Source organism: Melanerpes formicivorus, unplaced genomic scaffold (assembly GCF_026170545.1).
Source record: "Melanerpes formicivorus ecotype bairdi unplaced genomic scaffold, bMelFor1.0.p_v2 SCAF_29, whole genome shotgun sequence".
Taxonomy (NCBI): domain Eukaryota; kingdom Metazoa; phylum Chordata; class Aves; order Piciformes; family Picidae; genus Melanerpes; species Melanerpes formicivorus.
The window spans coordinates 5,275,749-5,303,297 of record NW_027142381.1 but is presented as its reverse complement, the minus strand read 5'-3'; the positions used below and the strand labels follow the sequence as shown (position 1 = coordinate 5,303,297).

General features: G+C 53.2%; 1 protein-coding gene across 1 annotated transcript in view; it reads left to right on the top strand.

The window, feature by feature from the left end:
• The first annotated feature begins 20,365 nt into the window (after positions 1-20,365).
• Positions 20,366-27,549, top strand: part of LRRC75A (leucine rich repeat containing 75A) — an 80,689-nt gene continuing 73,505 nt past the window's right edge. The window contains exon 1 of the mRNA XM_068154643.1: positions 20,366-21,323. Coding sequence (XP_068010744.1) covers positions 21,060-21,323 — 264 coding nt within the window. The 5' untranslated portion in view covers positions 20,366-21,059. The remainder of the gene's footprint in view (positions 21,324-27,549) is intronic.

Genomic DNA, 27,549 nt, shown 5'->3' with positions numbered 1-27,549 from the left:
CCTGCTTGGGGAAACTTACTACCCACTGCATTGAAGTAGTGACACACACACAAGAAGGAGATGGTGAAGAGTTGTGGGGGGTGGTTTTTTTTGGCCTTAGTTGCTCCCTTTTGCACCCCCCCCCCCTGTATTGCAGCAGAGAGGTGAGGGTGGCCATGGAGGGAGGGAGGAGGGGGGGGGGTTGGGAGGGGTGCTGCAGTACTTGAGGGATATTGGATGGTTGGTGTCCAAAAGTCAAAAATGCAGCCAAACAGAAGAGTTTGAAAAAGAAGAAGTTCAGATCATATTGATCTTTCCTTTTTTGGTTTAGTTTTGTTTGTTTGTTTGTTGGTTTGTTTTCTTTTTGTCTTTTGAACTATGACTTGAATCAGTTTTGATTCTGTGTGTATGTGGTTGGCTTGTTCTTAGGAAGCTGCCATTTTCCTTCTGCATCTGTTTCTCTTTTTTCCTCTCCTTTGGCATTACACAGAGAAATCTGAGCCTCGGTGTTCAACCCTCTGCAGGTGATTGTGGGGTTAAAGATGGCTTTTGTTTCGTTCAGTTCGGTTTCACTCTTTGCATTTCACTTGTCTTGTTGCATGATGGTTAATGGCTGATTTGGAAATGACAACATTTCTCTCCTAGATTAATTTTGTGTTTGTAAGATGTGCATATTGCTTTGCAGAATAAAAACCAATGGAGTTTACCCTGCTGCCTTTCCTTTCTGCTGCTGGGGAGTGGGGGTTTCACAAATCACCTCTGCTAACGTGGACCACGGGAGGAAATCAGTCAAGGCCACAGTACACTGGAATTGCAGGCTCTTGGTGTACCTTACACAGACTCCTTGCTCTCAGTGTAGGGAATGAAGCTGGTGCCCATCATGAGAAATGCAGAATCTGTGAGCCAGACCTATCTGTCCTGTTGCTGCTTCTTGCTGATGATAGACTAGAATAAACCAGGTTGGAAAAGAGCTTTGAGATCAGTGAGTCCAACCTAGCACCCAACACCATCTCATCAACTAAACCATGGCACCCAGCACCCCATCCAGGCTCTTCCTAAACACCTCCAGGGATGGTGACTCCACCACCTCCCTGGGCAGCACATTCCAATGGCAAATAACTCTTTCTCCAAAGAACATCTTCCTAACATCCAGCCTAAACCTCCCCTGGCACTGCTTGAGACTGTGTCCTCTTGTTCTGGTGCTGCTTGCCTGGGAGAAGAGACCAACCCCCACCTGGCTGCAACCTCCCTTCAGGTAGTTGGAGACAGCAATGAGGTCTCCCCTGAGCCTCCTCTTCTCCAGGCTAAGCAGCCCCAGCTCCCTCAGCCTCTCCACACAGGGCTGTGCTCCAAACCCCTCCCAAGCTTTGTTGCCCTTCTCTGGACACCTTCCAGCAACTCAACATCTTTCCTAAACTGAGGGGCCCAGAACTGGACACAGGACTCAAGGTGTGGCCTAACCAGTGCTGAGTACAGGGCAGAATGACCTCCCTGCTCCTGCTGGCCACACTCTTCCTGATGCAGGCCAGGATGCCTTTGGCCTTCTTGGCCTCCTGGGCACACTGCAGGCTCATGTTCAACCTACTATCAACCACTACCCCAGGTCCCTCTCTGCCTGGCTGCTCTCCAGCCACTCTGTCCCCAGCCTGTAGCACTGCATGGGGTTGTTGTGCTGCTATCTTCTGCTGCCTCCCCACTGCTCCAAGTGCTGTGTGACTTAGCTGAACCCAGACCAGCTGCTGAGTGTTTCAGAACGCTTGCAAGGTGCCTGGAGATGCTTGGAGCCCAGATCTGGGTGGCTGTTGAAATGAAGATAATGTAACCTGTTAAATTCCAGCTCCAGTTACTGTTCATCTGGAACAAGTCACACCTGCACCTTTTGGGTGCTCCAGAGAGCAGGGAAAACAGACTTTTTGTTTTGCTGTTAAAAGGGTATATAGGCAGAGTGTGTTTGACAAGTGCAAGGAGGTCAGCCTGCCTTGCTTCTCTGGGGAGCACTTCAAAGCATCCAAGTGGTGCCTGTTCAAATCTGGTGGCAAATGGGAGCATTGTTTAATAGCAGATCTGTGACAGAATCTTCCTGGGGACTCAGCCTAGGGAGGCTGCATTTACAGAATGTTTTTCCACAGCCCCTTGGGTGTGGCTGTAGGAAACCTGAATTGTCTGCCCTGCATGAGCACTGATGCCCTGGGTTGAGTGAGCTCAGCTTTGAGTCAAGCCTGGCACTACCTTCCTTAGAGCAAAGCTGTCACACCTTTGGCTTCCCCTGAATTCTGTCCCTTGCCAGCAAAGAGGAAGGGAAGGGCAGCTGGGACACGTAGCCACTTGTTTTCTGTTAAACAAACTCTCTTTCATAGCTCCAGCAGCCACTGTTTGGCAAGTGCACAGCTTTGTTCAGGGAGGTTTATAGACATGCCACTTCCTTGAAGAACTCCTGGTGCCACAGCTTTTGCCCTGGAGTAAACTTCCAGGAGGATCTCTGGTGGGTTCCCACTGAGGAGAAAGTACTTTGGCAGCTCAGCATCTGAGCAGGCTCAGTTTGCTCTCAAGCAGAAGTGAGCAGCCTGCTGCCTGCAGTATTCCCTCTGATGTAGGGAAAGTTTTGCTGTAGTTCTGTGCCATGTTTCACAGAATCCTATCATGGCAGGGGTTGGAAGGGACCTCTGGAGATCATCCAGTCCAACCACCTGCTGAAGCAGGGTCCCCCACAGCAGGTTGCTCAGGATTAACATCCAGGTGGGTTTTGAATCTCTCCAGAGAAAGACTCCACAACCTCTCCAGGCAGCCTGCTCCAATGCTCTTGTCACAGCAAAGAAGTTCATCCTTGGGTTGTGATGGAACCTCCTGGGTTTCAGTCTGTGACTGTTGCCCCTTTCAGTATTCCTAAGGTTGGAAGGGACCTCAAAGATCATCGAGTCCAACCTATCACCCCAGACCTCATGACTAGAGTAGGGAGGACACTACTGCCCACTGCAGGCTTTGAACTCCTGACCTTCCCATTAAGGGTCTGATGCACTACCAACTGAGCCACTTGAAGGACCCTTGTCCTGTCATGGGGCACCACTGAGAAGAGTCTGGTCCCATGTAAAGGGCATCTGCCTTTTAAATATTGATGAGCACTGAGCAGATCCCCTCAGGCTGCTCTTCTCCAGGCTAAACAGCCCCAGGGCTCTCAGCCTTTCCTCCTCCCAGAGGTGCTCCAAGGCCCCTCAGCATCTTCTCAAGCCTCTGCTGGAGACTCTCTCTATTAGTTCCCTGTCTCTTGGAGAGCCCAGAACTGGACCCGGGACTCCAGATGGGGTCTCACCAGGGCTTCTTTCAAAGCTCTCTCCTCACTCTTGCTGATATGGGCAGCTTCAGCTGAGGTGTTCTGAGCAGATGCCACCACTGGTGGTGGTGATGATGGGGGTATAATAAATCGTGCTGCTCTTGCCAGGTGCTGGAAGGGAGGTTGGGAGGGATTGGTTTGCCGAGGCTGTCATCAGGATGTTTGCTCTGTGTGATGATGTTTGTTAACAAACTAAAAGAAGGGCAATGAAAAAAAAACACCCATCATAATAATAATAATTATGTAAAGCTTGCTCAGCTGGAGAAAACAAAGTGCAGGGGCTGGGTTTGCAATCAGCTTACAGCCAGCGTTAGGAGGCTGCTGCAGATCGGGCTGAGCCTCGCCATCTGCCAGCAGTGATGGCATTCCTCTAATCGGCCTCTTTGTGCCAAATATTTTGGTGTTACATGGAAGTATCATTGAAAATGAGGAGCAGCAGCAGCTGTCCTCTCCCAGCAGCTCCTTTCCCTCTGCTTCAGTCACCCCCTTGTTAAAGCAGAGGCTTCCGAAGAAATGTTGCCCTCAAAAGGTCACAGGAATGAGGGTGCTGGCAGCTGCTCCACTGGTGGTGGTGGTGGGGATTGTAAATCTTCCTTTTCTCTCCCCTCCAGCACTAATCAAAACTTTGCCAGTGCTGAATTGCCTGGCAGAGGGAGGAAATAAATGTCTAGCTGAAGGTGGAAACTCCTGTTTGTGACTTCTTTGCCTTCAAGCTCCTGCTTTCTGAGCCCCACAGCTGTCCTGGGAGACCCCTGGGAAGTGGTACACACACAAAGTTCCTCTGTGGCTGTTAGGGGGTGGGAGGGACCTCTGAAGATCATCAAGTTCGAACCCCTGCCAGAGCAGGGCCATAGAATCCAGCACAGGTGGCACAGGAAAGCATCCAGATGGGTCTTGAAAGGCTCCAGAGAAGGAGACTCCACAACCTCTCTGGGCAGCCTGCTCCAGCGCTCTGTGACCCTGACAGTGAGGAAGTTCCTCCTCATGTTGAGGTGGAACCTCCTGTGCTGTGCTTTATATCCATTTTCCCTTGTCCTATCCCAGGGTGCAACTGAGCAGAGCCTGTCCCCTGCCTCTTGACCCCCAGCCCTCAGAGATTGATAAACATTTAGTAAATCCCCTCTCAGTCTTCTCCAGACTCAACCAGCCCCAGGGCTCTCAGCCTCCCCTCACGGCAGTGCTCCAGTGCCTTCATCATCCTGGTAGCACTCCTCTGGACTGTCTCCAGTAGATCCCTGTCCCTCCTGAGCTGGGGAGCCCAAAACTAGTTTAAAAGCCCTATCCATGACCCTCACCAGCTCATGCACTGGATCCTTCTCCCCTTTTGAGATAGCTGAGCTCTGTTTGTGCCCAGCACAACGTTGCCATCATCAGAGAAACCAAAACTCCACCTGTGGCCCCGGCCCCTGAGCCAAACGATCATCAGCTGTGTTTGCTCCTTTCGGTGCTCAGTGCAGGCTTCCCTGCCTCTGAAGGGATTGCAGAAGACACCACCTGGGGTCCTTCAGCCAATCACCCCAGCGCCTTGGAGTCCTTTTTAATTGCTTTCGCAATCATCAGCTTAAAGTTACTGCAGGTGAGCCGAGTGAGCCTGGAAGCAACGAGAACCCAAGAGCTGCTCTGCGTCACGAAGAGAAGTCTGACGCTCGGGATTTACCCCGCCAAGACAAAGTGACTGCCGTGAGCTGGGGAAGGGGGCTGCAGCCCAGCGGGGGCTTTGCTGGGTAAGCTGGAGGCTGGGAGCCATGGGCTGGGGGCTCCCGGGCGGAGCTGAGGCGATGCTGCGGTTGGCAGGCTTGGCTCTCCCGGCGGAACGCCACTAGATGGTGGCAGGAGCTCAGCCTTGATCCCGCTTTGCTGGGCCGGGAATGGGACTTGTTTGAAGAGCTGCGCAGAGCTGGCGGCTGCATGGGGCTGGGAGTGGTTGTCCCGGGAGAACCTGGGGTGTGAGACACCCGGAGAGCTGGGCTCAGGGACCTGGGGCTCTTTAGCCTGGAGAAGAGCAGGCGGAGAGGGAATCTTTTCAGTGCCAATCAATAGCTAAAATGAGGAGGTCATGAGCATGGGGCTGGGCTCTTCTCAGTGTTGCTCAGTGATGGAACAAGGGGCAGTGGGTACAGACACTGGAACCCAGGAGGTTTCACCTGAACTTAAGGGAAAACTACTTTGGTGTGAGGCTGCTGGAACCCTGGAGCAGGCTGCCCAGAGAGGCAGTGGAGTCCCCTTCTCTGGAGAGCTGGGGACTGCATCTGTCTCCTGCCTGAGCATGAAGAGCAGCAGTGCCAAGGTAGGCTGCTTCCCTGAGGTTGGAAGGAACCTCTGGAGATCCTCTAGTCCAACCCCTACTGCCAGAGCAGGTTCACATAGAGCAGGCTGCCTGCCCTGTGCATGTCATTCACATGAGGATGCTCTGCCATCACCAGAGCACCATGGTTTGCCTGGTGTCACTGCAGCATTTCTAGGGGGGTTACTGTCTTCCTAGCAGTCTGTGTGCAGAAGGGACACAGAGCAGCACAAAGCAGGGTTTCAGCAGGAAAGCTCTTTCCACCAAGCTGTTGCCCAGGCAAGGCTGTACAGGCATAAAACAAACAAGGGACTGTGGCAGGGAAGGAAGCTGTCCCAGGCACACAAGGTGGCCATCATCTTCTCAAAGCCCAGGCACAGCTGGAGGCCAGCATGGATCCTGGTGTCAATTAGAGCAGCCTGAAAGCTGCTGTGTTTGAGCTGACTGCCTGCAGGAAGTTGTTCCCTGGTGTCTAGGGCTTGCTGGAGCCCAGCACTGCCAGGAGTTGCTGGCTTTTGCTGAGCTGGGGTAGCTGAATGCCCTGGAGAAGATAATAGCCCCCTGGAATGGTCACCCTGACAAAGCCAGAACTTAGAGAAGCATTTCCCCATTGCTGAGAACTGGGATCTGAGCAGATCTGCTGAAAGATGAAGGGCTCAGTGTGAGCATGCACTGAACAATACAGCTCGGGTTGATGTGCCAGCTACAGCAGCATCCAGCTCGCCTCTCGACTTGTTTGTGGCCTCACAGCAGCAGACAGAGCTAAACTTCAGCCAAAACTGACAGCTGGTCAGTAATGAGGTCCAGGCTACCACACCTGGACAGGATGGAGAGGAGCTGGTGATGCTTCTTGGAAGAAGGAGGACATTGTGCAGGGAGGGTGCTCATAGCCCTGTGCCGAGGGTGAGAGGCTTCTCCTGTTACCTGTAATCTGCTGCTGGCACCTCTGCTGCAGTCTGGCAAGCCCTGAGTGCCTCGAGGTCTTCTGGTGCTGTTCTGATCTACTTGCCATGAATACCTCAACCATCAGATTAGAGCTGAGTGGTCTTTAACCAGGCATTAGCCATTGGGGTGGGAACAAGTTTGCTTAAGTTCAGAAGCTGCTGCCTATGAAGAGGGCTGGTGTTTGAGACCATGGGCAACAGAAGCTTGCTGAGACCAACAGTTAGGGTGAAGTTGAATCCTTCCACACATGGCTTACAACTCATTTGACTGGTAGGGGCATGATGTGCCTTGACCTGCAGGTCAGAAACCTTGGAGACTTGAGAGCTGCTGCTTGGCTCACGTGCTGGGGAGACCCAGCCAGATGTCCTTGTGCCTCCAGATTTCTGTTTGCTGCCACACTCAGGGCAGGATGGCAGCGTGGTTTCCACTGAGAGCATCTCTCAGAGGATCTTCAAAAGCAAAGAGGATCTCTCTTTGTCTCCAGGCATGGCCTGTAGCAGCTTTCAGCACTGGGATGGCTCTGCTGCCTCCTCCTCCTCCTCCTCCTCCTCCTCCTTCTCCTCCTCCTCGCTTCACATGACACATGGCTTTGTCCATGAGTGTGCCATTGATTGCAAAACCAGATGGTACCCTGCTGCCAAGAGATTTTGGGAAGCATCCCTCCCCCTTGTCCTCTCCACAGAGAGAGGGTGCTCTGTGTATTTTCCTGCTCACTTCCCCTGGATAGGTCACTGCCAGCCACAATTCTCTGAGGTTTTGCTCTTGGAGAAAGCTGCCAATAAGACTGCAACCTTTGGCATGCCTGTGAGTGAGCTCATTTCTGGAAGTGGGAAACCCTCCATGGAACCAACTGCCCATCCATCTCCTCACCCAAGCTTCTCCTTGCCGAGCTTTAGAGGGAGTTGCTTTTCCTTCTGGCAGATGAAAGTGTTTGGGTTGGTTGCTTTGGTTGGTTGGATGGTTTAACCTGCCAGGAGATGATGCCAGAGATCTGTTGGAGGAGTTTAACTGAATTCCTTGAGCTTCCAGAGGTGCTGAAACCAGAGGGTGAATCACTAACCCACCCCGTGTGGGAAGGAAGGGATCTGGGCTGTCTGCAACCAGCCGTAGGGGGCAGGGAGCATTTTTGAGGCCGGTGTAAAATCAAGTGATTGATTGATTGATTGATTGATTTGCTACCAAAGTGACAATGGAGAAGAATCTCCTCAGCAGAGCCAGAAAGATCATTTCAGCCCCCCAAAAAAATCTCTTTGCTGTCTCTGGGTTGGTTTGGGGGGGTCTGTGTTTGGGGCTTTTTTGACCTCTACCTAGGGGTGTTGTTAACAGCAGGCAGAGCTGCTGGGGCAGGGGGTCGTCTCCTGCTTGTGGATGGATGGAGAGATGGAGTGGGAAGTACTGCATGTCAGATGGGAATGGCCAAGCTCAGTGCTTCCTTTTGGGGGGGTTGGGGTGTTTTGGAAAGCTGTCACAGCTTGGAAAAAATGCTGACACAGCAGCAAAGCCAGGACACTGCTGTGACGCAGGAGCCAGCGGCGACGATTCCTAAGCTGCAGGCAGCTCCACGCTCTCCACGGATGGAAGTGGCTCCATTGGACTCTTCCCTCACCCACCACAACCATTCACTACAACTGTAGCACTTCTGTCCTCACACAGAGCCCTCCTGTCTCGCTGCCTCCCTGCCTCAGGACTGGGCTTTGTGTGGCTTTCCATTAAAATTCATGATGCACAATAAAAATTGTGGCGAGACAAACCGCTGCTCACGAAGAATTGAAGACTGCTGTTGCTGGTCAGGAAATGCTTTACAGAGCTAGGGGGGTGTTAAGAGAAAGCAGGCTTGAGCAAGGAGCCTGGCTGGACCTCTGCAGGTTAGGGGTGTAAACAGCAGAAAAAGAACCAGCTCTGCTGTGCTGGCAGAGATACGACCTCGGGTGAATCTGAGGGACACCCCGGCTTTGCTTTCTGGAGACCACCTCCTGCTTCTGCTCCGATCTGCCTCTTGCTTAGTGTCCTCCTCTGCAAAACAAGGATAAAACAAGGAGAAATCCTGATGCTGGAGAAGATTGAAAGAGCCCTGGACTGGGACAGGAGGGATGCTGGCAGCAGGGAGGAGCGTGGGCGTGAGGCTGCTGGAGGCGTAGGTGGCAGTCTCGCATCTCCTGTCGGTGTTTGTTAGACGAGAGGTGGTGTTTTGGGAGGATTTCACGGGGGTGCCAAGGTCTGCCAGCCTCGCTGGCATGGCCAGGAAGAAAGGCAGAGCTCGGTGCTTCCTGCTGTGCCCCAGGTTAACGCTGCTGGTGCTCCTTGTGCTGCGGCTTGAATCCCAAAGCAGATGTTCAGAGCCCTCTCTGCAGGAATGCAAAGCACTCCTGCTGAATGTTGTAGTGAGAGGGAGAGCTGCAGCGTTTAACTTTGAGTTGATTTCTCTTTCTTCTTGTGCCTTCTAAGACTTTCAGGCCCACTACTTTCCCTTATCCATACCAGGATCCACCTCACCGTGTCCATCTGCTCGTCCCATTCCTGCAGCTGCCAGACGCTGGGCTTGATGCCTGTCCCCAGCGGCAGGAATGTGCCTGGTTGTGTGACAGCTCTCTTGATAGCAAGGGCTAGAAGGTGCCTGAGAGTGGAGGTCTCCCTGTGCTTTCCTGAGATTTTCCTCCTGTTCATGGCCAGGGCATTCCCACACAACAGCATGGAGAAGCCTGGTGTCTGGGTGAGTTCCAGTCTGACCTGCTCTGGGTGATCCTGCTCTAGCAGGGGGGTTGGACTGGATGATCTTTCAAGATCCCTTCCAGCCCCTAGCCTTCTGTGATTCTGTGTCTGTTGCCCATCCATGGGGTGACCTCCCCAGGCCAGAAGAGTCCCTAGGGCAATATGTCCAAGCCCAGGTTCCTTTCTGAAGGTGTCATGTGGCGATCCAGGCTCTATCCTCTGCAAGTGGTGTTCAGAGTGATTCAGGGAGACACATGCTTGGTGCTCCCCCAGAGACCTGCTTACAGGTGAGCTTACTCTGGCATTTGGGAGCCTGTACAGCCTTACAGAGCTGGGCCTAAACCAGCTGGGAATGTGAACACACATGGGCAAAACTGTTGTTTCAGGGCCCTGAGCCATGGGCACAGCCAGCTGAAGTGACTCTGCAGAGCTTTGGCTCTCCTTTCCTGATGGGGATGTAGGCTGTCCCACCTCATCTGCTGATTCCCTCTCAATTCCAAAGAAGGGTGAGGTTGGGACACTTAGTGCAAGGCTGGAAACTGTTGGGTCTGGAGATGCTTCCTCACCTCCTCTAAATAGCAGCACTCCCCTGGCTCTCCAAGCTCTAACACCCTCATCTTCTTACTGTGGAAAATAAGCTCTTTGCTCAAGAAGCGAAGGCTTTCATCTAGATTAGGGCTGAGAAGACTAAGCAGGGAAGAGGACTGCTACCATCTGGCACTTGCATGAGCTTTGTCTCTTCTTTGCTGAATCTTTGTTATTGTTTTGGTGGCTTTTGGGTTAATTTGTGCTCAAAGAACACAAAAGAGTCGTGGAGTGTCTGAACTGATGGTCCCAAGGCAAGAGCTTTGCAGCATCCTCGCTGCTCTCGCCTCCCTGGTAACAGCAGAGGCTCTGGGTTGCTGAGGAGCTGTGAAGTGATGCTGTTATTGTTGGGTTGATGATAGAGAGCCCTAAGAATGCCGCTGTGGGGCAGTGTGGTGAGAGCTGCCATGCTGGACAGGGGTTTGGAGCCTCGGTGTTGAGGCTCTGCAGAGGCAGGCTGAAGGTCAGACCTGTTGGTGGCTGATCCCTGCGAGAGGTTTTCATGCTGATTTTGCTAAGTGATGGTGCCTGTCGCTTCCAGCTGCTCTGAGATTAGGTCCAGTGGCTGCATTTAGAAATGCTCTAATCCCAGGGCTCTCTCGTGGCTGCCTTCCCCTGGCACATGGTGTCGCTGGGACGCTGGGCAATGCCGTGGAAGGAGCCCTGCAGTAAGGGAAAGGAGATCCACACTTCCCAGCACTGCTTCTCAACTTCACACAGATCTCAGGTCTGAATTTTGGGCTGTGGCTCCTCTGCACAGCTCTCCTTCTCTTTATAAAGTGCTCATAGCCTTTGATGCTCCCATCTGTGAGGGCAGAGAGCTGTCCACCTGCAGCCTCTGCTTCTCTCCCCATTTTCTCTTTTGTTCCTCAGGAAAGCTGCAGCTTCTTTCCTCCTCTTTCCTTCATCAGATGCTTTGTGCTGTTCTGTTCTTCTTACCCCTCCACTTGCCATGATGAAGAAAACGATCCTGTTTTGTGTTGTTAAAAACAAAAGCTGGGAGGAGCAGATTCTGCCTTTCATGGGACTGGGTATCACCTGCAGTGTGAAGTTGTGCTGCCCCTCTGCATTCCCCCACAGTTGTTTGCTATTTAACAGCTTCCTTTTATGAACACATTTTCCATCTGGTTTGGATTATTTAGGCATCCCCATGAATGTTTTAAGCTGCATCTTCCCTCCCCCCTCTTCCCAGGAAACAAATATGTTATACAAAAGGCTTGGCTGGCCTCTCCTATGGTGCTGGTAATTAATTGCCTGGCAGTGAGTGGGGCTGTGGGACATGGACAGCCCGGGAGCTGGAGCTGAGCAAGCTCCAGTGGCTGAGCACCTGGGTCTGGGCCTCCCTGCCAGTTTTTAAGAGAGAAAGCTCCTTGATTCCATCAATTCTTCTGACCCTTTTGGGGTGACCAGAGGAAGGAGGGGAATGCTGACCACCGTGGTTAAAATCTGAGCTGTACCCACTGCTGTGCCGCTGGGGGAGGGGGATCTTGGGCAGCTGCAGCTTGGCTGGGAATTAGGGCTGATACCTGGGGATGTGCTTGGGAACCAGACCTGGGGAGCACTGGGGATTTTAATGCCTGAGTAAATCCTTTTGATATAATCTAAACCCAGGCTTGGCTTTGCAAAGCCCTTGGCTGCTCTGCACCCCTGCTGTGCTGGGGAGGGGATGGGGGACCATGACCCCAGGAGCGCTCAGGGCTGCTCTGCCAATTCCCTGTGAAACATGCTCCTGCTTTTTTGGCCAGGGGAGCACTGATCATGCTGGATCAGGTCAGCCTGACTCACACTACTGTGTTGTGCTGAAAAGACCCCAAACCCTTTGATTATTTCAATGGAGCTAAATTGAATCTTGCTGCTGCTGTGCTGCCTGATGCAAGCTCTTCTTTGTTGCTTTTTTTATCTCATGGATGAGGCTTCCCAGCAAGGTCTATCCCTGCACTGCCAGGCAGGTAGCTTCTCAGGTCAGCTGGGAAAGAAGCATTGTCCTGAGGTCACCCCTGGAGCCCAGCCAAGCCAGGGACCCTCCCTTTGGGAGAGGATGAAGGCAGGAGGCTTTATTGAAGAGAAAGAGGGTGTGAGGGTGATGCCAGCTGCCTGCCTTCTACTCACTTGGTCACAGTGAACAGACAGGAAAGTTAGTCCTTACCAGAATGTTTTCCTTGCATGAGCAAACAAAACCTGATTTGATTACCATTATTTTTTTTCCAATACCAACTTTTTACTCCAGGTTGGGCAGGAACTTGTGATTTAAGTCTCTCTGTGACCAGGGAGTCTTGGATTTAGGTCACTTTGGAGAGATTTGAAGTGAAAACACACAAGGCTTCGCTTACTCCTTCTCAAAAGAAGGAGCTTTTCAGTTTTGTGGCTAGCAAAGGTGCCCAAGCTGGGTCACAGCATCACTTCAGACTTTGGGAACGTTCAGATCTTGGTGCAGACCATGCTGAGGAGGTTTTACTCCTGCTTGGACACTCCTCTACAGATAACATCACTCTTTTCTTCATAGCAAAGTTAAAATGAGGAGGGTAAAACTTGATTTTGCAATTCAGCTGGGACTAGGCTGTTGTGCTGTGTGTATGGTGTAGCTTGCTCCTCCCACCTGAGAGTTTAAGCCTAAGTTTTCTGCCCTTTTGAATGCCCTGAGAAGAGTTCCTACCTCCCAGCTAGAGCCCACAGGGACAGCACAGCCTGCTGAGGACACATCCAGTCAATGAATGAACACAATCCAAAAGAGAGATGAAATGATGAGGATTTACTTGTCACCCTCCCCCTCCCATCTGCATTTATTTCCCTTCCAGGCTCCATTTAGCAGCAGGTAGCAGAGCCTAGCAATTATGATTTCTCTATGACTTTAATCCTGGAGATGGAATCCTGCACATTTGCTCACCTGCTTGAGAGGCAGCACTTGGGTGCTGAGGCTGCACATTTGCTTTTCCTTGACCCTCCTCAGCAAATTGCCCAACCCCTGCAGCAGGCAAAGTGAAAAGACTCAGAACAAGAGGGTTTAAGCAGCTTTGCACAAATGGGATTTGCACCAGTTTGTTTCTGATAAACAACTCCCTGGCTCCAGCTCCAACCCCCCCCCAGCTCGGCCCCAGTAGCTCCAGTGGACAGAGGTTATTTTGTTCCTCCCCTAAGGAAAATGCTCAGCTGGAAATGTGTTGTGCATGTTGGTGAAGGTAGCCAGGCTGGCATCATTTCGTGGCCACAGTGGTGGTAAGTCAGAGGCTGGATTTGATCTTGGTGGTCTCTATTCTGATTCCCCTGCACCTGGTGCTGCAATGTCACAGGTGTGAGGCTGCCAAGCAGCAGCAACTTCATCTTTGGTGCTGAACTCAGGGTCCTGGTGCAGCAGATGATGAAGTCAGGGAGCAGGAAAGGGGGGATGAGGGAGCCTGGAGACATCCATGGGTGGAGGTGTTGGTTCTTGTAGTGCTTCACCTTTTGAAGCCAAAGGGGCAATGGGCAGCACTGGCTGGAAAGGCAACGCCTGCCCTGTGAAATGGGCCAGGGAGCTCAGCTTGTGCTCTTGTGGCCCCACTTGTCCCCAGAAGCCACCTCAGCGTGGTGCTCACAGCAGCACATCCATCACCCCAGGCCAGCTCCACCACCAGGGTGTTAATCCCGAGCAGAAATTAGCAGAGATCCTGAGGGCTTCATCCAGCGCTGCCGGCACGTGCAGCCCGGCTCCGTAAGCTCCTGTGATTACTGATGACCTCCTTCCCAAGGCCAAACACGCTCAGAGCTGGGCTCTTGCAGGGATGGACGGGCTCAGGGCCTCCAAAACATTCATTTTCAAGTTAGGGCTGGATGCTGGGAAGTGTTTGGAAGCTCTCAGGAGCGTGAGTCAAGCTGACTCGTGGCTGTTGGCTCCAGCTTGCTGCTGCGCTCACTTCTCCCTTGCTGCAGAAACAGTGAGGAGCAGCCAGCTCCTGCAGGCAGGCTGGGACCCTCAGATCGGGCTGGGACCCTCAGATCGGGCTGGTCCAGGTGGACTTTCCCTCTTCCCAGTGATTCACCTGCTACAGCTCTTTGCCCTCTCCATCCCTGCTACTGCTCCGAGCTGGGCTGGTGATGGATTAACCCCTCCAGCACTGCTGAGTGTTCATATCCTGCTTAGCACCAGGTACCAGATTGGATGTCAGGAAGAAATTATTCCCCATGAGGGTGGTGAGACACTGCAACAGGTGGCCCACGGAGGTGGTGGAAGCCTCATCCCTGGAGGTTTTTAAGGCCAGGCTGGATGTGGCTGTGAGCAACCTGCTGTAGTGTGAGGTGTCCCTGCCCATGGCAGGGGAGTTGGAACTGGCTGAGCCTTGAGGTCCCTTCCTACCCTAACAACTCCATGGTTCTACCCAGGCACAGGAGGGGAGGTGACTGCAGCAAGGGGCTGGAAAAATTCAAGAGAATGCTCCCAGAGGTTTGACTCCCAAATCCACATTTGAATTAGCCCTTTTCCTCAGAACACAAAGGGATCATCCCCTATAAAAATGCTCACTGGTTTGTTTTCCCCTCTGCTGAAGCCTCTCAATCATATTCCCTGCAGACCAACACGCAGAAAATTGTCTGAGCCTTTTTAATCCTCCTTAGAGGGAGAGCAGAGGGTTGCTGTCAAGATGACTCCAGGAAAATATTTGGCAGCTTTAACCTCTTTGCTAAACAACTTTTGGACAGTGTGTAAACAGCCTTTTGGTTTTATAAACACAGCATCCAGCTTGTCGCTGAGTGGGGGGGAACTAAAGGAGCAGCAGCAGCAGAAGCCATCACGTGCAGGGAAGATGAATTGCTTCCGGCAGCCTAAGTATTTTTGTGTTTGCTCAGGGGTTAAGGGTTTGAGCCTGGACATATTTTGCATGGGAAATCTGGGAGGACAGAGAGGTGGCATTGGAGGTGTGTGTGGGGGAAAGCACCTCCATCCAGATAGTGTGGGAGTGTCTGTTGACAGCAATCCCTGAGCGTGTGTGATGACTAAGCGCGGTGGGCAGGTGGCTTGTCCCGGCTCCCCTCTGCTCCAGAGGGATCAGTTTTGGTGCAGAAGGCTCCATCATCCTCCCAGACCATCCCTTTTTGTTGAGGAAATGCTTCTGGCTTCTAACAGATATTTTTCTACTCTTAGAATTAACCAGGCTGGAAAAGACCTTTGAGATCATTGAGTCCAACCTATCACCCAACACCATCTAATCAACTAAACCATGGCACCAAGTGCCCCATCCAGTCTCTTCTTAAACACCTCCAGGGATGGTGACTCCACCACCTCCCTGAGCAGCACATCCCAATGGCCAATCTCTCTTTCTGGGGAGAAGGCTTGGACTCAATGACCTTAAAAGCCTTTTCCCACCAAAATGAATCTGTGACGCCTCCAACCCTCTCCTGCAGTCTCTGGGAGATGAACATTGCCTTTCCTGGTGTGAAAGGCCCCACAAGTGAGCACTGGAGGGACACCTTCTCTTGAGCCTTCCCAGGGTGGTGGAGGAGAGGCAGGAGCTGGTGGAGGCATGACAGGGTGATGGCAGGTTTTGGTGGCCCCTCAGCAAGCCCAGTTTCACGAGGGGAATAGGACATCTGGAGGTGAAATGGTTTGGCCAAGGGTGTTGCATATACAGAGCAGTTTCCTTCTGTGACAGCAGGATTCCTTGGAGGGAGTCTAAGGTTTGGTTTGAGTGCTGATTCTTTCTTCTAAAGACATGTGTAGGTACAGCTGGTTTAGTGCAAGGAGGAAATGTAGCAAATGAATAATTGAGAAGCTTTCCACACTGTGGTTTGGGGCTTTGGGCAGCTCTGGGCTCCTGCCTGTAGTAACTTTTCTCACCTTGGTGCCCAGGCTCAATGAACAGATCTCTCCTTTCCCTGGCCCTTCTCAAACCATCTCCCCTGGACTATGCTGAAAACAGGCACCAGAGCTCAGGACAGGCTTCAAGCAGCCAGGAAGAGCAGGAGGAAGATTCTTCCCTCTCTGTTGCACTGATATTTGTCTGGCTCCTCAGGTTGTGTTCTCCCTGGCTTTGGGAGGTGAAGACAGGCACTTTATGTTGTTGGGGTTTTTTTTCTACCCTTTTCACTTTGCCTTTTCCAGCCTGGGCCAAATGCAGAGAATTAACTCAAAGGTGAATACAGAAAGACTTCATCCATCGCCTGGGGGAAACATAAATGCCTCTACAGGAGATTCTTTCCTTTCTCCTTAAAAACATCTCACAGAATCACCAAGGTTGGAAGAGACCTCGAAGATCATCGAGTCCAACCTGTCACCACAGACCTCATGGCTAAACCATGGCACCAAGTGCCACGTCCAATCCCCTCTTGAACACCTCCAGGGATGATGACTCCACCACCTCCCTGGGCAGCACATTCCAATGGCCAATCTCTCTTTCTGGGAAGAACTTTCTCCTCACCTCCAGCCTGAACTTCCCCTGGCAGAGCTTGAGACTGTGTCCTCTTGTTCTGGTGCTGGTTGCCTGGGAGAAGAGATCAACCCCCTCCTGGCTACAACCTCCCTTCAGGTAGTTGTAGAGAGCAATGAGGTCTCCCCTGAGCCTCCTCTTCTCCAGGCTAAGCAACCCCAGCTCCCTCAGCCTCTCCTCACAGGGCTGTGCTCCAGACCTCTCCCCAGCCTCATTGCCCTTCTCTGGACACCTTCAAGAGTCTCAATGTCCTTCTTAAACCGAGGGGCCCAGAACTGGCCACAGTACTCTCAGTCCATGCAACGCTCCTCATCATCCTGTTGCCCTGTTCATCCTGGGCTTCAGCTCATCTGCAGTTGCATCTTGCTGCCTTTCACCAGGCCCTTCAACCCTGCCTCGCTGCTGTGCCTTGTCAAAGCTGAATTGAATCAAGCTGAGGATGTGGATAGCCTTTTGTTCTTTTACAATCCTATTTTTCAATTTGCCCTTCTTCCCCAGAGATTGTCTGCAGAGCCCGGCTGCTCTCCTGGCTGGCTTTGGTGCTGTCTTCTCACAGCAAGGCTGTCTTGTTTTGTTTTGTTTTGTTGTCTTCTTTTTTTTGGTCTTTTTTTAAGACAGAGAGGAAAAAAAAAATAAATCACATTAACTCTGAGCCTCCTTTAAATGCCATCTTGAAAGTGATATTTCTTGTAGGCAGCTTAGGCCTTTCCACATAGTGAGCAGCACTAACCTGAGCCTGATGCTGACATTTAGAATTAATCCTGATCATTCCATCCCTCTCCAGAAAAATCAGCAAGTCCTGCACTGCCTTCCAAACAAGAGCTGGGTGAGAAGCAGCAGGTCCCCAACTCAGGCTCTGGTTTGAACTCCCTGAGTGTTTGGGGAAGGGACAGATGAAGAGGAGCTGGGGGATGCTCCAAGGGCTTGCAGTTGCTGTGGTGGTGTTCAGTCCTGCCAAGATCTGGGTTGTGGAACAGCTGGGGTTGCTTAGCCCAGAGAAGAGGAGGCTCAGGGAAGACCTTCTTGCTCTCTACAGCTACCTGAAAGGAGGTTGTAGCCAGGTGGGGGTTGGTCTCTTCTCCCAGGCAACCAGCACCAGAACAAGGGGACACAGTCTCAAGCTGTGCCAGGGGGAAGTTTAGGCTGGAGGTGAGGAGAAAGTTCTTCCCAGGAAGAGAGATTGGCCATTGGGATGTGCTGCCCAGGGAGGTGGTGGAGTCACCATCCCTGGAGGTGTTAGAGAGGGGATTGGATGTGGCACTTGGTGCCATGGTTTAGTAGTCATGAGGTGTTGGGTGAGAAGTTGGGCTTGATGATCTCTGAGGTCTTTTCCAACCTTACTGATTCTATGATCCCCTGCATGCCAGCTTATTCCATCAGGTTCTTGGCTGGTGTGGCCTGGATGCTCCTCAGCTTCTGCAGAATGGATCAAGAAGCTTTAATTTCTTTTTGATGTGGAAGTGAGAACATTCCTAAAATCTGAGGTTTGTGGGAGAGAAGAAAGATTTTTCTTTCCCCATCTCTGTGGAAGAGGAGAAACCTTTTTCCTTCATGCTCTCACAGTCAGAAGCTACTTCCTTTTAAAAGCAGTGGACTGTTCAGGCACACCCTTGGTATCTGACATCACAAAGAGCAAAACCAGAGTTAAAACACACGCAAAACAAAGAGCAAACTCCCTCAGACAAACAGCCACTGATTTTCAGTGTGCACACATCTGCACCAAGGGAGAAAAAAATGCACACTGGCTGTGGATCCACTAATGACTTTAGCAGAACATTTCACCAGTTGGAAAGCTGCAGAGCAAGCTCCAGCCCATGGAAAGCGGAGAGGTCAACCTGGTTCCCAGCACACAAGCACTTGGGTCAAGTATTTTGGTGTTGTGAGAGAGAATGGAAAATTTTGTGTGAGGGATGCAGTGAGGCTGGGTCTGCAGCTGGCTGAGACCCTTTTGAGGGTGTAGGAATGAATGGTGCTCCAGGATGTGGAGTATCACTGAGGGATGTACAGAAATATCTAAAGGATGGAGGTCAAGAGGATGGGGCTGGGCTCTTCTCAGGGGTGGGCAGTGACAGAACAAGGGGCAATGGGTACAGACTGGAACACAGGATGTTTCACTTGAACTTGAGGACAGACTTCTTTTCTTTGAGGCTGACAGAGCACTGGAGCAGGCTGCCCAGAGAGGTTGTGGAGTCTCCTACTCTGGAGACCTCCAAAGCCAGCCTGGGTGTGACCCTGGGCAACCTGCTGTAGATCACCCCGTGTTATCAGTGAGGTTGTACTAGGTGTTCTCCAGAGGTGCCTTCCAACACTAACCACTTTCTGAGTCAATGGTTCTATGATCTGCATGTCTTGTACCATTGAGCCACCAGTGCTGAGGTTGGAGGTGGTGCCCTGAGTGGTCACAGTGCCTTTGCATCTGCTCATGGGGAGCATGAACCTGGTGCTTCCAACCTGGCATTGCTGGGTGTTTGCTTTGTGCTGGTGTAACAGGAGCACACCCCCCACTCTTCTCTGCTTTTTTTCTGCTGGCTTTGTCCCATGTGCTATAAATAGCAGATCAGGAGCAGTCCATGAACTCTCTGCCCTGCTGACAGGAGTGTCACAAGTGTAAAGGTTGAGGTTTATTTGTTTACTCTGTGCTATGGTTGCTGAGCAAAGCCACCTCCTTAGCCAGGATGCTGCTCTGCCCAGATGGGCTCCCTGAGGCTGAGCTCTCCTGTGCTCCTCTGTGGCAAGTGGGGAAGGAAGGGGGTTTGTAACTTCAGTCCAAGGGGGAAGGTGTGGCCCATTCTCTTGGCATCCCCAGGGGCTACATATGGTGGTCTCCCATGAATGGAGCTGGAAGGGTGGAGAGATGTTCACACCTTCCTGGCATGGTCAGTCCTGCAGCCTGTGCTGACAAGGCTGCTCCATCTCCTGGGGCTTGGCACAAAGAGCCTTTTGTAAAGCAGGGAAAAATCCGTGATGGGCTGGAGTTGGAGCTGCATGTGCCTGTAGAAACAAGATGTTTAACCTGTTGCCATCTTAGGAGATCAGTCCTGTCCTAGTGAAAGCAGTATGCTTTCTCCAGTGGTTTCTCTCTCCAGACCAGGCTGCACATCCCCTTGGTGCATATCCCAAATCCCACTGGTGCTTCTTGGTGTGAGCAAACTGGCCTTGTGTTGCTCCTGCAGCCAGGGAGGCTGGGGTGAGCTCAGGAGCACACTGCCTAGTGTGTTCTCTTAGCTGACCTGGGGTGAGCCAGGGCCCCGAGTCCTGGCAGCAGAATGCCTGGAAGATAGGGAATGATTCATGGTGCTGAGGGACATGGTTTAGCACCAGACTTGGTCAAGTTGAAACCTGGTTGGACTTGGTGGTCTTAAAGGTTGTTTCCAGTCAAAAGGATTCTGTGATTCTGTTCTGTGATTGAATACAGGATGGGAAGCTGCTGGAGGGAGCTGTGTGAGCAAGGGGTAGTGGCAAGTGCTGGATGAGGATGGAGTGGGGGTGGCTTTGGCTGGAGCAGGGGATGGCAAGGCACAAACGGTGACTTCCAAGTGGGCACTGGAGCAGCTGCCGAAGGGATTGAAGGCGAGGGAGGAGGCCAGAAGGTGCAGGAGCAGCCACCATTTGGTGTGACCCCGGACGCGGAGCTGGGAGTCCCGCATCGGTCCCTGCCCGAGGATGGCTTCAGGGGAGGACCTGAAAGAGCGGGCAGGGCTGCAGGGGTGTGTTCCCCAGGTCAGAACATAGCCCTGTAAGGGACAAGCAAGGCCAAGAACGTGGAGGTCCCTTGGGGTGAAAACAGAGAGGGGAAAACCCCTTGGTGCTCCTCCCCGGGAACCACCAGCGGGGATGCCCCACGCAGCCTGCACCGAGCGCCGCTGCTTTCCCCCGCCCCGGTGCAATGCTTCCCCTACCGGCTCCGATGCAACCCTTCCACTACCAGCCCCCCCCGTCCCCCGCCGATGCAACCTCCTCCCCGCGGTGCAATCCCCAGCCCTGCAGGACTAGACAAGGCGGCGGAGGAAGGAAGAGCCCCAGCCGGCTCCAGCTTCCTTCGCAAGCCCTGCCTCGGTGCACGGTGCCCGCCCCCGGCCCTCCCCCGTCTCTCCCCGTTGTATGCACCCCACAGCCGTGCTGAGCCGAGCCAAGCCGAGCGGAGCCGCGCCGCCTCCTCGGGGAGTCCCCGCCACCGCCCTTGCCGTGCAACAGTTGCCCCAAATTGTGGCCACCCCCTTGCCCTCCCACCCGGCCGTCATCCCATCCCCAGGGGATCCCCTTCGGCGCCGGGAGGAGGAGGAGGAGGCGAAGGCTGCTCGGAGCCGCCGCCGCTTTGCAGCGCTGAGCACTGCCTCTTTCATCGCTCCGCCGCTGCCGCCACCGCCGCCCGGGAAGGGAACCGGGGAAGGAGCTCCTCAGATCCCGGCTTCTTGCCTCCCCACAGCGATGGAGCAGGGCGGAGGGGCCCCGGCGCGGCTGCTTCTGGCCGGGCGCTGCCGTTCTCTCCCCCGCCTGCAGGAGCGGAGCGGACCCGCCGCCGAGCACCGGCACCCTTACTAGGATCCCGGGACCGCCGAACCCCATCCCGGATCCCTTGAATTCCTTGTCCATCCTCTGAACCCTCCTGGCATCTTCCCCCAACCCCTTGTGCATCCCTCTGCGCATCCCCCCTCCACCCTTTTGTGCATCCCCCTGTGCACTCCCAAATCCCTCCTGCATCCCCTCCATCCCCTTGTGCATCCCCTTGTTCACCCCCCAGCCCCCTTGTGCCCCTCTGTTCCGTGCCTTCCAGCCCCAAGCCACTCTCCCCTTGCATGCAGCCCCAGGGCTGCAGGAGCCGAGTCCACACGCCATGGGTACCAAGCAGACCAAGGGCTGCCAGCCGGGCAGCACTGGCGAGAGCCCCCAGGCTCACCACCGCAAGAAAGTACCCCCCAGGGAAAGGGGAGACTTCCTCGCCTCCCTCGTGGTGAAGTCCGGCGAGAAGTTTGGGAAGGGTGGCGGCAGCAGCTTGCCCCCTTACCACCGGCGGATCTGCATGATCCAGGACATGCTGGTGCTGGTGAAGCAGGGGAAGCAGGAGGAGGCCACCGAGCTGCTGAAGCACCTGCGGCAGGTGAGGATGGGCGGGTTTCTCCTTGGGGGGGGACGGGACTGCCTGCTTTGGGTGGGGGAAAGACCATCTAGGAGCCCAACGCGTCCGAGTTTTGAAAGCCTGCTGGCAAATGAGCGAATGGGAGGCATGCTTCGTTTGTGTGGCTCTGGCTTGGCGTGGCGTAATTTTGGGGCAGTGGCTGAGGAGCTGCAGGGTGGTCATGGTGCTGGAGATGGGAAAATAACCCCGGGGAGATGCTTTGCATTGTCTGCAGCGAGGAACCCTGCCGGGTGCATTTTTCTCCTTCCCTTCACGGCTTGTGCTGATAGCTCTGGGGTTTGCAGCTCGCACAGCCCACTCAAGGAGGTTCCCACTCAACTTTCCAAAAGTTTGGGCTTTTAAAGCAGCTCTGTAAAAGCGCTGAGGCAATTGGAGCTGGCAGCTTTGGAGGATCAGCTCTTTTCTTCCCGGCTCAGAAATACCACGAGTTGGCAGCGCTGCTTTTTTATCTTGCTCTTCTTGGCACACAAATCACTTGGTGGAGTTCTGCTGGTCTTGACTGGAGCTCCTAGGAACGAGCCTGCGAGACGCTGCGAGGCAGCGCAGAGTTAGTTGCCTGGAGCATGAGACCTTTTCCCTCTAAGGGCTGTTTGAGCTGGGCATGAGGTGAGGAGCACTGCTCTGCACCCAGAAAATTACCATTTAACCTTTTCTGCTGGCAGATGGTGAAGGGCTTGCCCAGGGAAGCGGCCAAGCCCCCACCCCTGGAGGTATTTAAGAGTGGTGTAGCTGCAGCGCTGAGGGATATGCTCCAGCTGAGGAGTTGTCCCTATTAGGCTACTGATTGGACTTGATGATCTTTTCCAGTCTAGGTAGTTCTGTGATTTTGTGTGACAGAAGAGTGAGGTGCTGGGCATTGTCAGGGCTCTGGGGCTCACAGGGCTTTGAAATCCAGCAAGTTTTCCATGCAGACAGCCCCATCTTCGAGCTTGCCTTTTCTCCGCCGTAACCAGTTCTACCACCTGGGGAAAAGTTGCTCAGATCTTCCCTGGGCATCAGGAGCTGCTTTCTTGCTCTGTAGATGTGCTTAGTGTCTGTCTGTCCACGTGAAATCACAGCTGGTCCAGAGTCTGATGGTTTTCTTCTTGCTTTTTTCTTCCCACCCCCAATTCCTGGTCCTGTGCACACTTAGCAAAGTGAATGTGTTGTTAGGGGCATGTCCCTGTGACCCCTTCAGCCCACCCAGAGGCACTCTGCCATTTACCCCATGAGTCAGGGTCCCTCTGCCCACCCGGTTTTTGTGACTTAGGAGTGGGTTTGGAGCAGTCCAGGTGAGAAATCTGAACAGTTTGATCTGTGTTTGTGTTCCTTGCCAGAAAGCTCTTGCCACCTTCATCCAACTCTGAGACAAGGTGTTGGTTTGTTTGTTTTTCTGATGTGTGTGAGCTGGGGGTCCAACTCTTTGGGACAATGACTTCCCCATGTGGGATCTGTGCTACCATGTGGGTCAAACACACTGCCAGGAAACCCCCTGCAGAGCAGAAGTGGCTGTGAGTTGGGCAGCAGATCTGTGCCTGAATTTTGCACCCTCTCAGCCATGCCAAAGCTTTATCGCTGCTCCCACAGCCCGCTGGAGCTGGCAGGAAGGCAGGTGCTAATTTTAGAAGGTGTTTATCTCAAATGCTCCCCACCCCCAAATACATCTTGGTCCCACTGAAGTGCTGTGAGTTGCTCCAAGCTCTCTCTGGTTTCAGGTAGTGCCTTTTAGCAGCAGTGCTCTGGACCATCCTCTCCTTCCCTGTGGGCTGGCCACGCACTCTGGTGTCAGGGAGCTGGGCTGTGTCACAGTGGCTGCCCTAATGACAGATCTGACTGTGAGAACATCCCAGCATCTGAAATGGGGGGAGGAGGGGAAAGCTAGAAATCCATTTTGAAATGCTGGGGGAAGCAAGGAACCTGTTACAGTCAGATAAGTCTTTGTGGAGTGACTGCTTCTGAAGAGCTTGCGCTGATAAAATATATCTTAGAGTGTCAAAATAGGGAACACTTTGTCCTAGATACTATAATAGACTCCAAGCACATTTTTAATGAGGCTCTATTATTCCTTGCCTCTGAGTAGTGAATGTGGGATGCCCCTCTGAACAAACCCCACTTGCTGTGGCTCTCCACGGGCTGGCTTTCGGAAGGTGGTGGTTTAGGGCCGCATCGGTGGCTGCGAGGGATGCTCGGTTTGCTCCCAAGGAGCTGTGGCTGTGAGGCGATGGAAGTCTTTGAGAGCTGAGCTCCTGATGCATCAGAGCCTGAAAGAGAAGATACAGGAGAAAGGATGAGCTTCCTCCAGCAGAGAGGGGTGGATGAGCCTGGTGGGGCAGAGACCTTTTCCCATGAGTCGTTTACACCGTGACCGCCGCAGAGGGGCTGTGGTGTGGGCTGCTCCCTGTAGTCGCTCATGCAACGTGTGATGCTGCTGCAACACCAGGTGTTTGAGCAAACCTGGTGATCTAGTGCCCAGCTCTCAGCTGCATTTAGACTTTGTGTTTTTTTGCAAATCCCAGACATTTAGGTCACTGGGAACCTTTCCACTGACTTCACCAAGCTTTGAAGCCAGCCCAGCGTGCTAGTGATGGGGTAGGTGACAGCCTTTGGACGTGCTCCCATTGTTTTTGTCTGAGCAAGATAAGCTTGTGTCCAGACCTGAGACTGGCCAGCTTCAGAGCTTTCCTTAACATAAAATCCTGCCTGACCTACCCACTGCAAGGTGAGGTTTAGGGGGCTTCCCCTCCTCCACAAAGCTGTGTTTGAGCCAAAGGAGAGGCCAGCAAAACCAGGTTCTAAAGATCACGCTAGGGCAGGTTTTAGCCTTCCAGCCTCACCACTGGCACCAGGGTCCAGAGTGGCTTTCTGTATGTCACCAAATTTATCCATCCTGCTCCCTGCCCCCCCCAGCTCTGAAATGGGAGTGGGGAGCGATGCTGCTTTCTTTGCCAGCTCTCAGGAGGATTAATTAGTGTGTCCAAGGACGCTGGGAGGCTGCAAACAACTCTGGAAGTGCTAAGACAGAAAGTGCTTTTAAAAAGATATACAAGGTGAGCAGCAGACAGACTTCTTTGCTTTGAGACTGCTCCCCAGAGAGGTCAGAAGTGGTCTCCAGTGCAGAGGCAATTTGATCCCACTGCCTGGCCTCAAAGTAACACTTAAGTTATTACTGTGCGCTGGGGCTGGCAGCGACTGTTTGGAAGGGTATGTGCTCCTCTGGCACAGCCAGCCCAAGTTCACAGCAGGTTCTTTAGCTTTTCCTTTGTGCTCTGTCAACAGCCTGGAGCCCAAACCTCCCACTGCAGAATTCAAATCCCCTCTCCAAGAGGTGCCATCCGCTGCTCCCTTTGCGTGAGGTCTATTTTCTTGTGCGCCGTCCTCAGCAGTGCTCCGCACGGGATGCTTCTGGCAGGGAAAGGCATGGGAGGATAAGTGGAAATGCACTGAAATACTTCATGTGTGATTGAGGCTGGGGTTTGGGCTTGTGAGGAGCTTCCTGTCATACAATCATAGAATGGTTTGGGTTGGAAGGAACCTTAAAGATCAGCTAGTTCCAGCCCCTCCACCACGGGCAGGGACATCTTCCTCCAGATCAGGTTGCTGAAGGCTTCACCCAGCCTGGTCTTGAACACCTCCAGGGAGAGGGCATCCACAGCCTCCCTGGGCAACCTGTGCAGTGCCTCACCACCCTCACTACAAAGAACTTTTTCCTAGTATTCTGTCCCAGCTTAAAGCCCTGGTGGGGCTTTAATGATGGACAAAGCCCTTGTCACCTGGATGGAGCCAGCTGCCCTTCCTGGGTGCAGTTCTTGCACTGGGTAACTCTGAATCCCGTTTCTCTGCTGTAAAGTGGCTTCCTAAAGCTACCCATGGGCAGCATCCCTGCTTTCCTGCAAGGAGCTGCTGCAGAGTCTCACCCTAAGAGAGGGTGAAAGGGAATGAATTAAGGGTGTCTAGCACTTGGGGAAACCTGGGAGCTCGCTCTCAGACCCTGCACACCATCTGTGCCAGCTGTCACGAGTGGGAGGGCTGCAGCTCCTCTGTGCTGAGGAATTGCTGTGTCTGATACCACCAGCTGCTGAATCACAGAATCATTTTGGTTGGAATTGACCTCCAAGATCATCAAGCCCCAACCATTAGCCCTATTCTACCAACTCCACTGCTGAGCCACATCCCTAAGTACCACATCTTTTAAATACCTCCAGGGGTGGTGAGTTCACCACCTGCCTGGACAGCCTCTTGCTCCATCAGCAGTTCCTTAGGAGAAGTGAGAAGAAGAACAGGGCAGATTTTGATATTCTGGAGCACACCACTTTGATTTTCACTCTGTGTATGTGTGTGTGTGTGTGTGTGTGCACTCTTGAGTTTCAGTGGTTAAAGCAGCCAAGCACTGTCAGTATATTAAATTCTGGGAGTGTCTCTCCTGCTGGGGAGAGGATTTGTAAAACAAAGCATGTTTTTCTCCTCTCTGCTGCCAAACAGATCGTTTTCCCAAGTGAAATGGTGAAGCACTTCCCAGCACATTACGTTTCACTCAAAGAATTTGCCATTGGTTATGGCCTGACGTGGAGGCTTTGCTGGGCTGTAGCTGCTGCTCTGGAGGAGCTGGGCTGGGGGGGAGATGGGGGGAGGAGGAAGAGGACAGCTCTGACAGCTCTGGGTATCACCTGGACAACAGTTCCAGGAGTTAAAATAAGAAATGAAAGGACTAAGAGGGCAATTGTAATAAAACCTGCAGGAGCTGGAGGTGGCCAGAAGCCAGGTGGCAAGGTCCAAGGCGCGGCAAAGCTGCACGACTTGTCAAGTGGCTTCTCTGCTCGTGCCTGGTCTGGGTGCTGATGGGGTGGGAAGGGTCAGGGCCTCACACAGGCAAAGACACCGTGGTAACTCTGATTTACAAGCAGGAGCAGGGGGGCAGATGTGCTCTGGTGGCCACCAAGCTGTGCAGACCTTGCACCTGCAGTCTCCCTTTGCCTGTGATCCCCATGGTCTGTCCCCCAGAGCTACCCCTGCCGTGGCTGCAGGTGTTCCTCAGCCCCATCTGAAGCTCACCCTGGAGTTTTGCAGCCAGTGGTTGGGGGGAGCAAGGCACAGCATGTCCTGACATCCACCCTGCTGGGCTGGGGATGAAATCCCTGCTACTTCTGAGCAGCCCCTCAGTGTAACTTTGTGTGCTCAGTAAAAGCTCCTGAAGCACTTCATGGCCCACAACCAGCCTGGGCTGTGTGTGACACTCTGTGTGTTGCACGATGTGCACCTTCACCACGCACACCCAAGGGTCAGGAATGCTTTTAGGGTTAGTTATTTCCCCAGACTACACTTAAGAGGCAGAGATGCTGTTGTGTGGTGGTTCTCCATCAGGCTGGACGTGCTGGCAGGCAAGCTGGTGATGATTGCAGCTCCTCGGGGTGAAGGGGGTGGGTTTTGGAGCTGTTTTGTCTCAGATTCAAGCTGCTTCCCTGAAGGATGCTGGCCTCTGGCTTTGCACCAGCCTCAAAGCTTATGCTTCAGCCCCTGCTGATGTCAAAGCTGCTCCAATGTCTCTCCTCAGCCGTGTGGTTTGACGTGCTTGTGGACATCTAGAGCAAACCTTGGGGTGTGCTGTGGTCTGGTCGATATGAGGCAGCTCAGCCACAGCCTGCAGGGTGCCTTGTAGCTGGACTGTGCCACTCTGAGCTTGCTCTTGGTTCCATGCACACCAGCTGTGGGGCATCATCCCCATGGAGACCATCCTGTGGTCCCTGGAGGACCTTCAGCATCATTTTGGTCATGCAAGTGCATGTCTAGTCCCTCCTCCTGGGAGCTAGGACCAGCTGGTGACCAAGGCTGAGGTTTCTCAGCTCCTGCCAGCCTATGAGCAGGAGGACAGGGGTGGGGAGGTTTGCAGCACCAATGCTCTGCTGAGCAGGAGTGCCCAGGGATGGGGAGCAGGGCTGCAGCACACAGTGGAAGTTGGGTAACCCAGCCTGCCAGCTCAGTGGGGTGGCTTTGGGATTCGTGTTCATTTCCTCTGCTCGGGGTTGCTGATGAAACCACCAGTGCTCCCCACAATTATTTTTAACCCTTAGACTGCTGGGAGCACTGACAGCAAATGGCTGAGCCTGGCAGCAGGGGTGTTCTACCCCAAGTGGGGTCTCTGATCTCCTTGCCATGCCTCCTAACTCTGCCCTGCTGGAAGCTGTTCTCTTGCAGAATCATTCCTCCAGTTGCT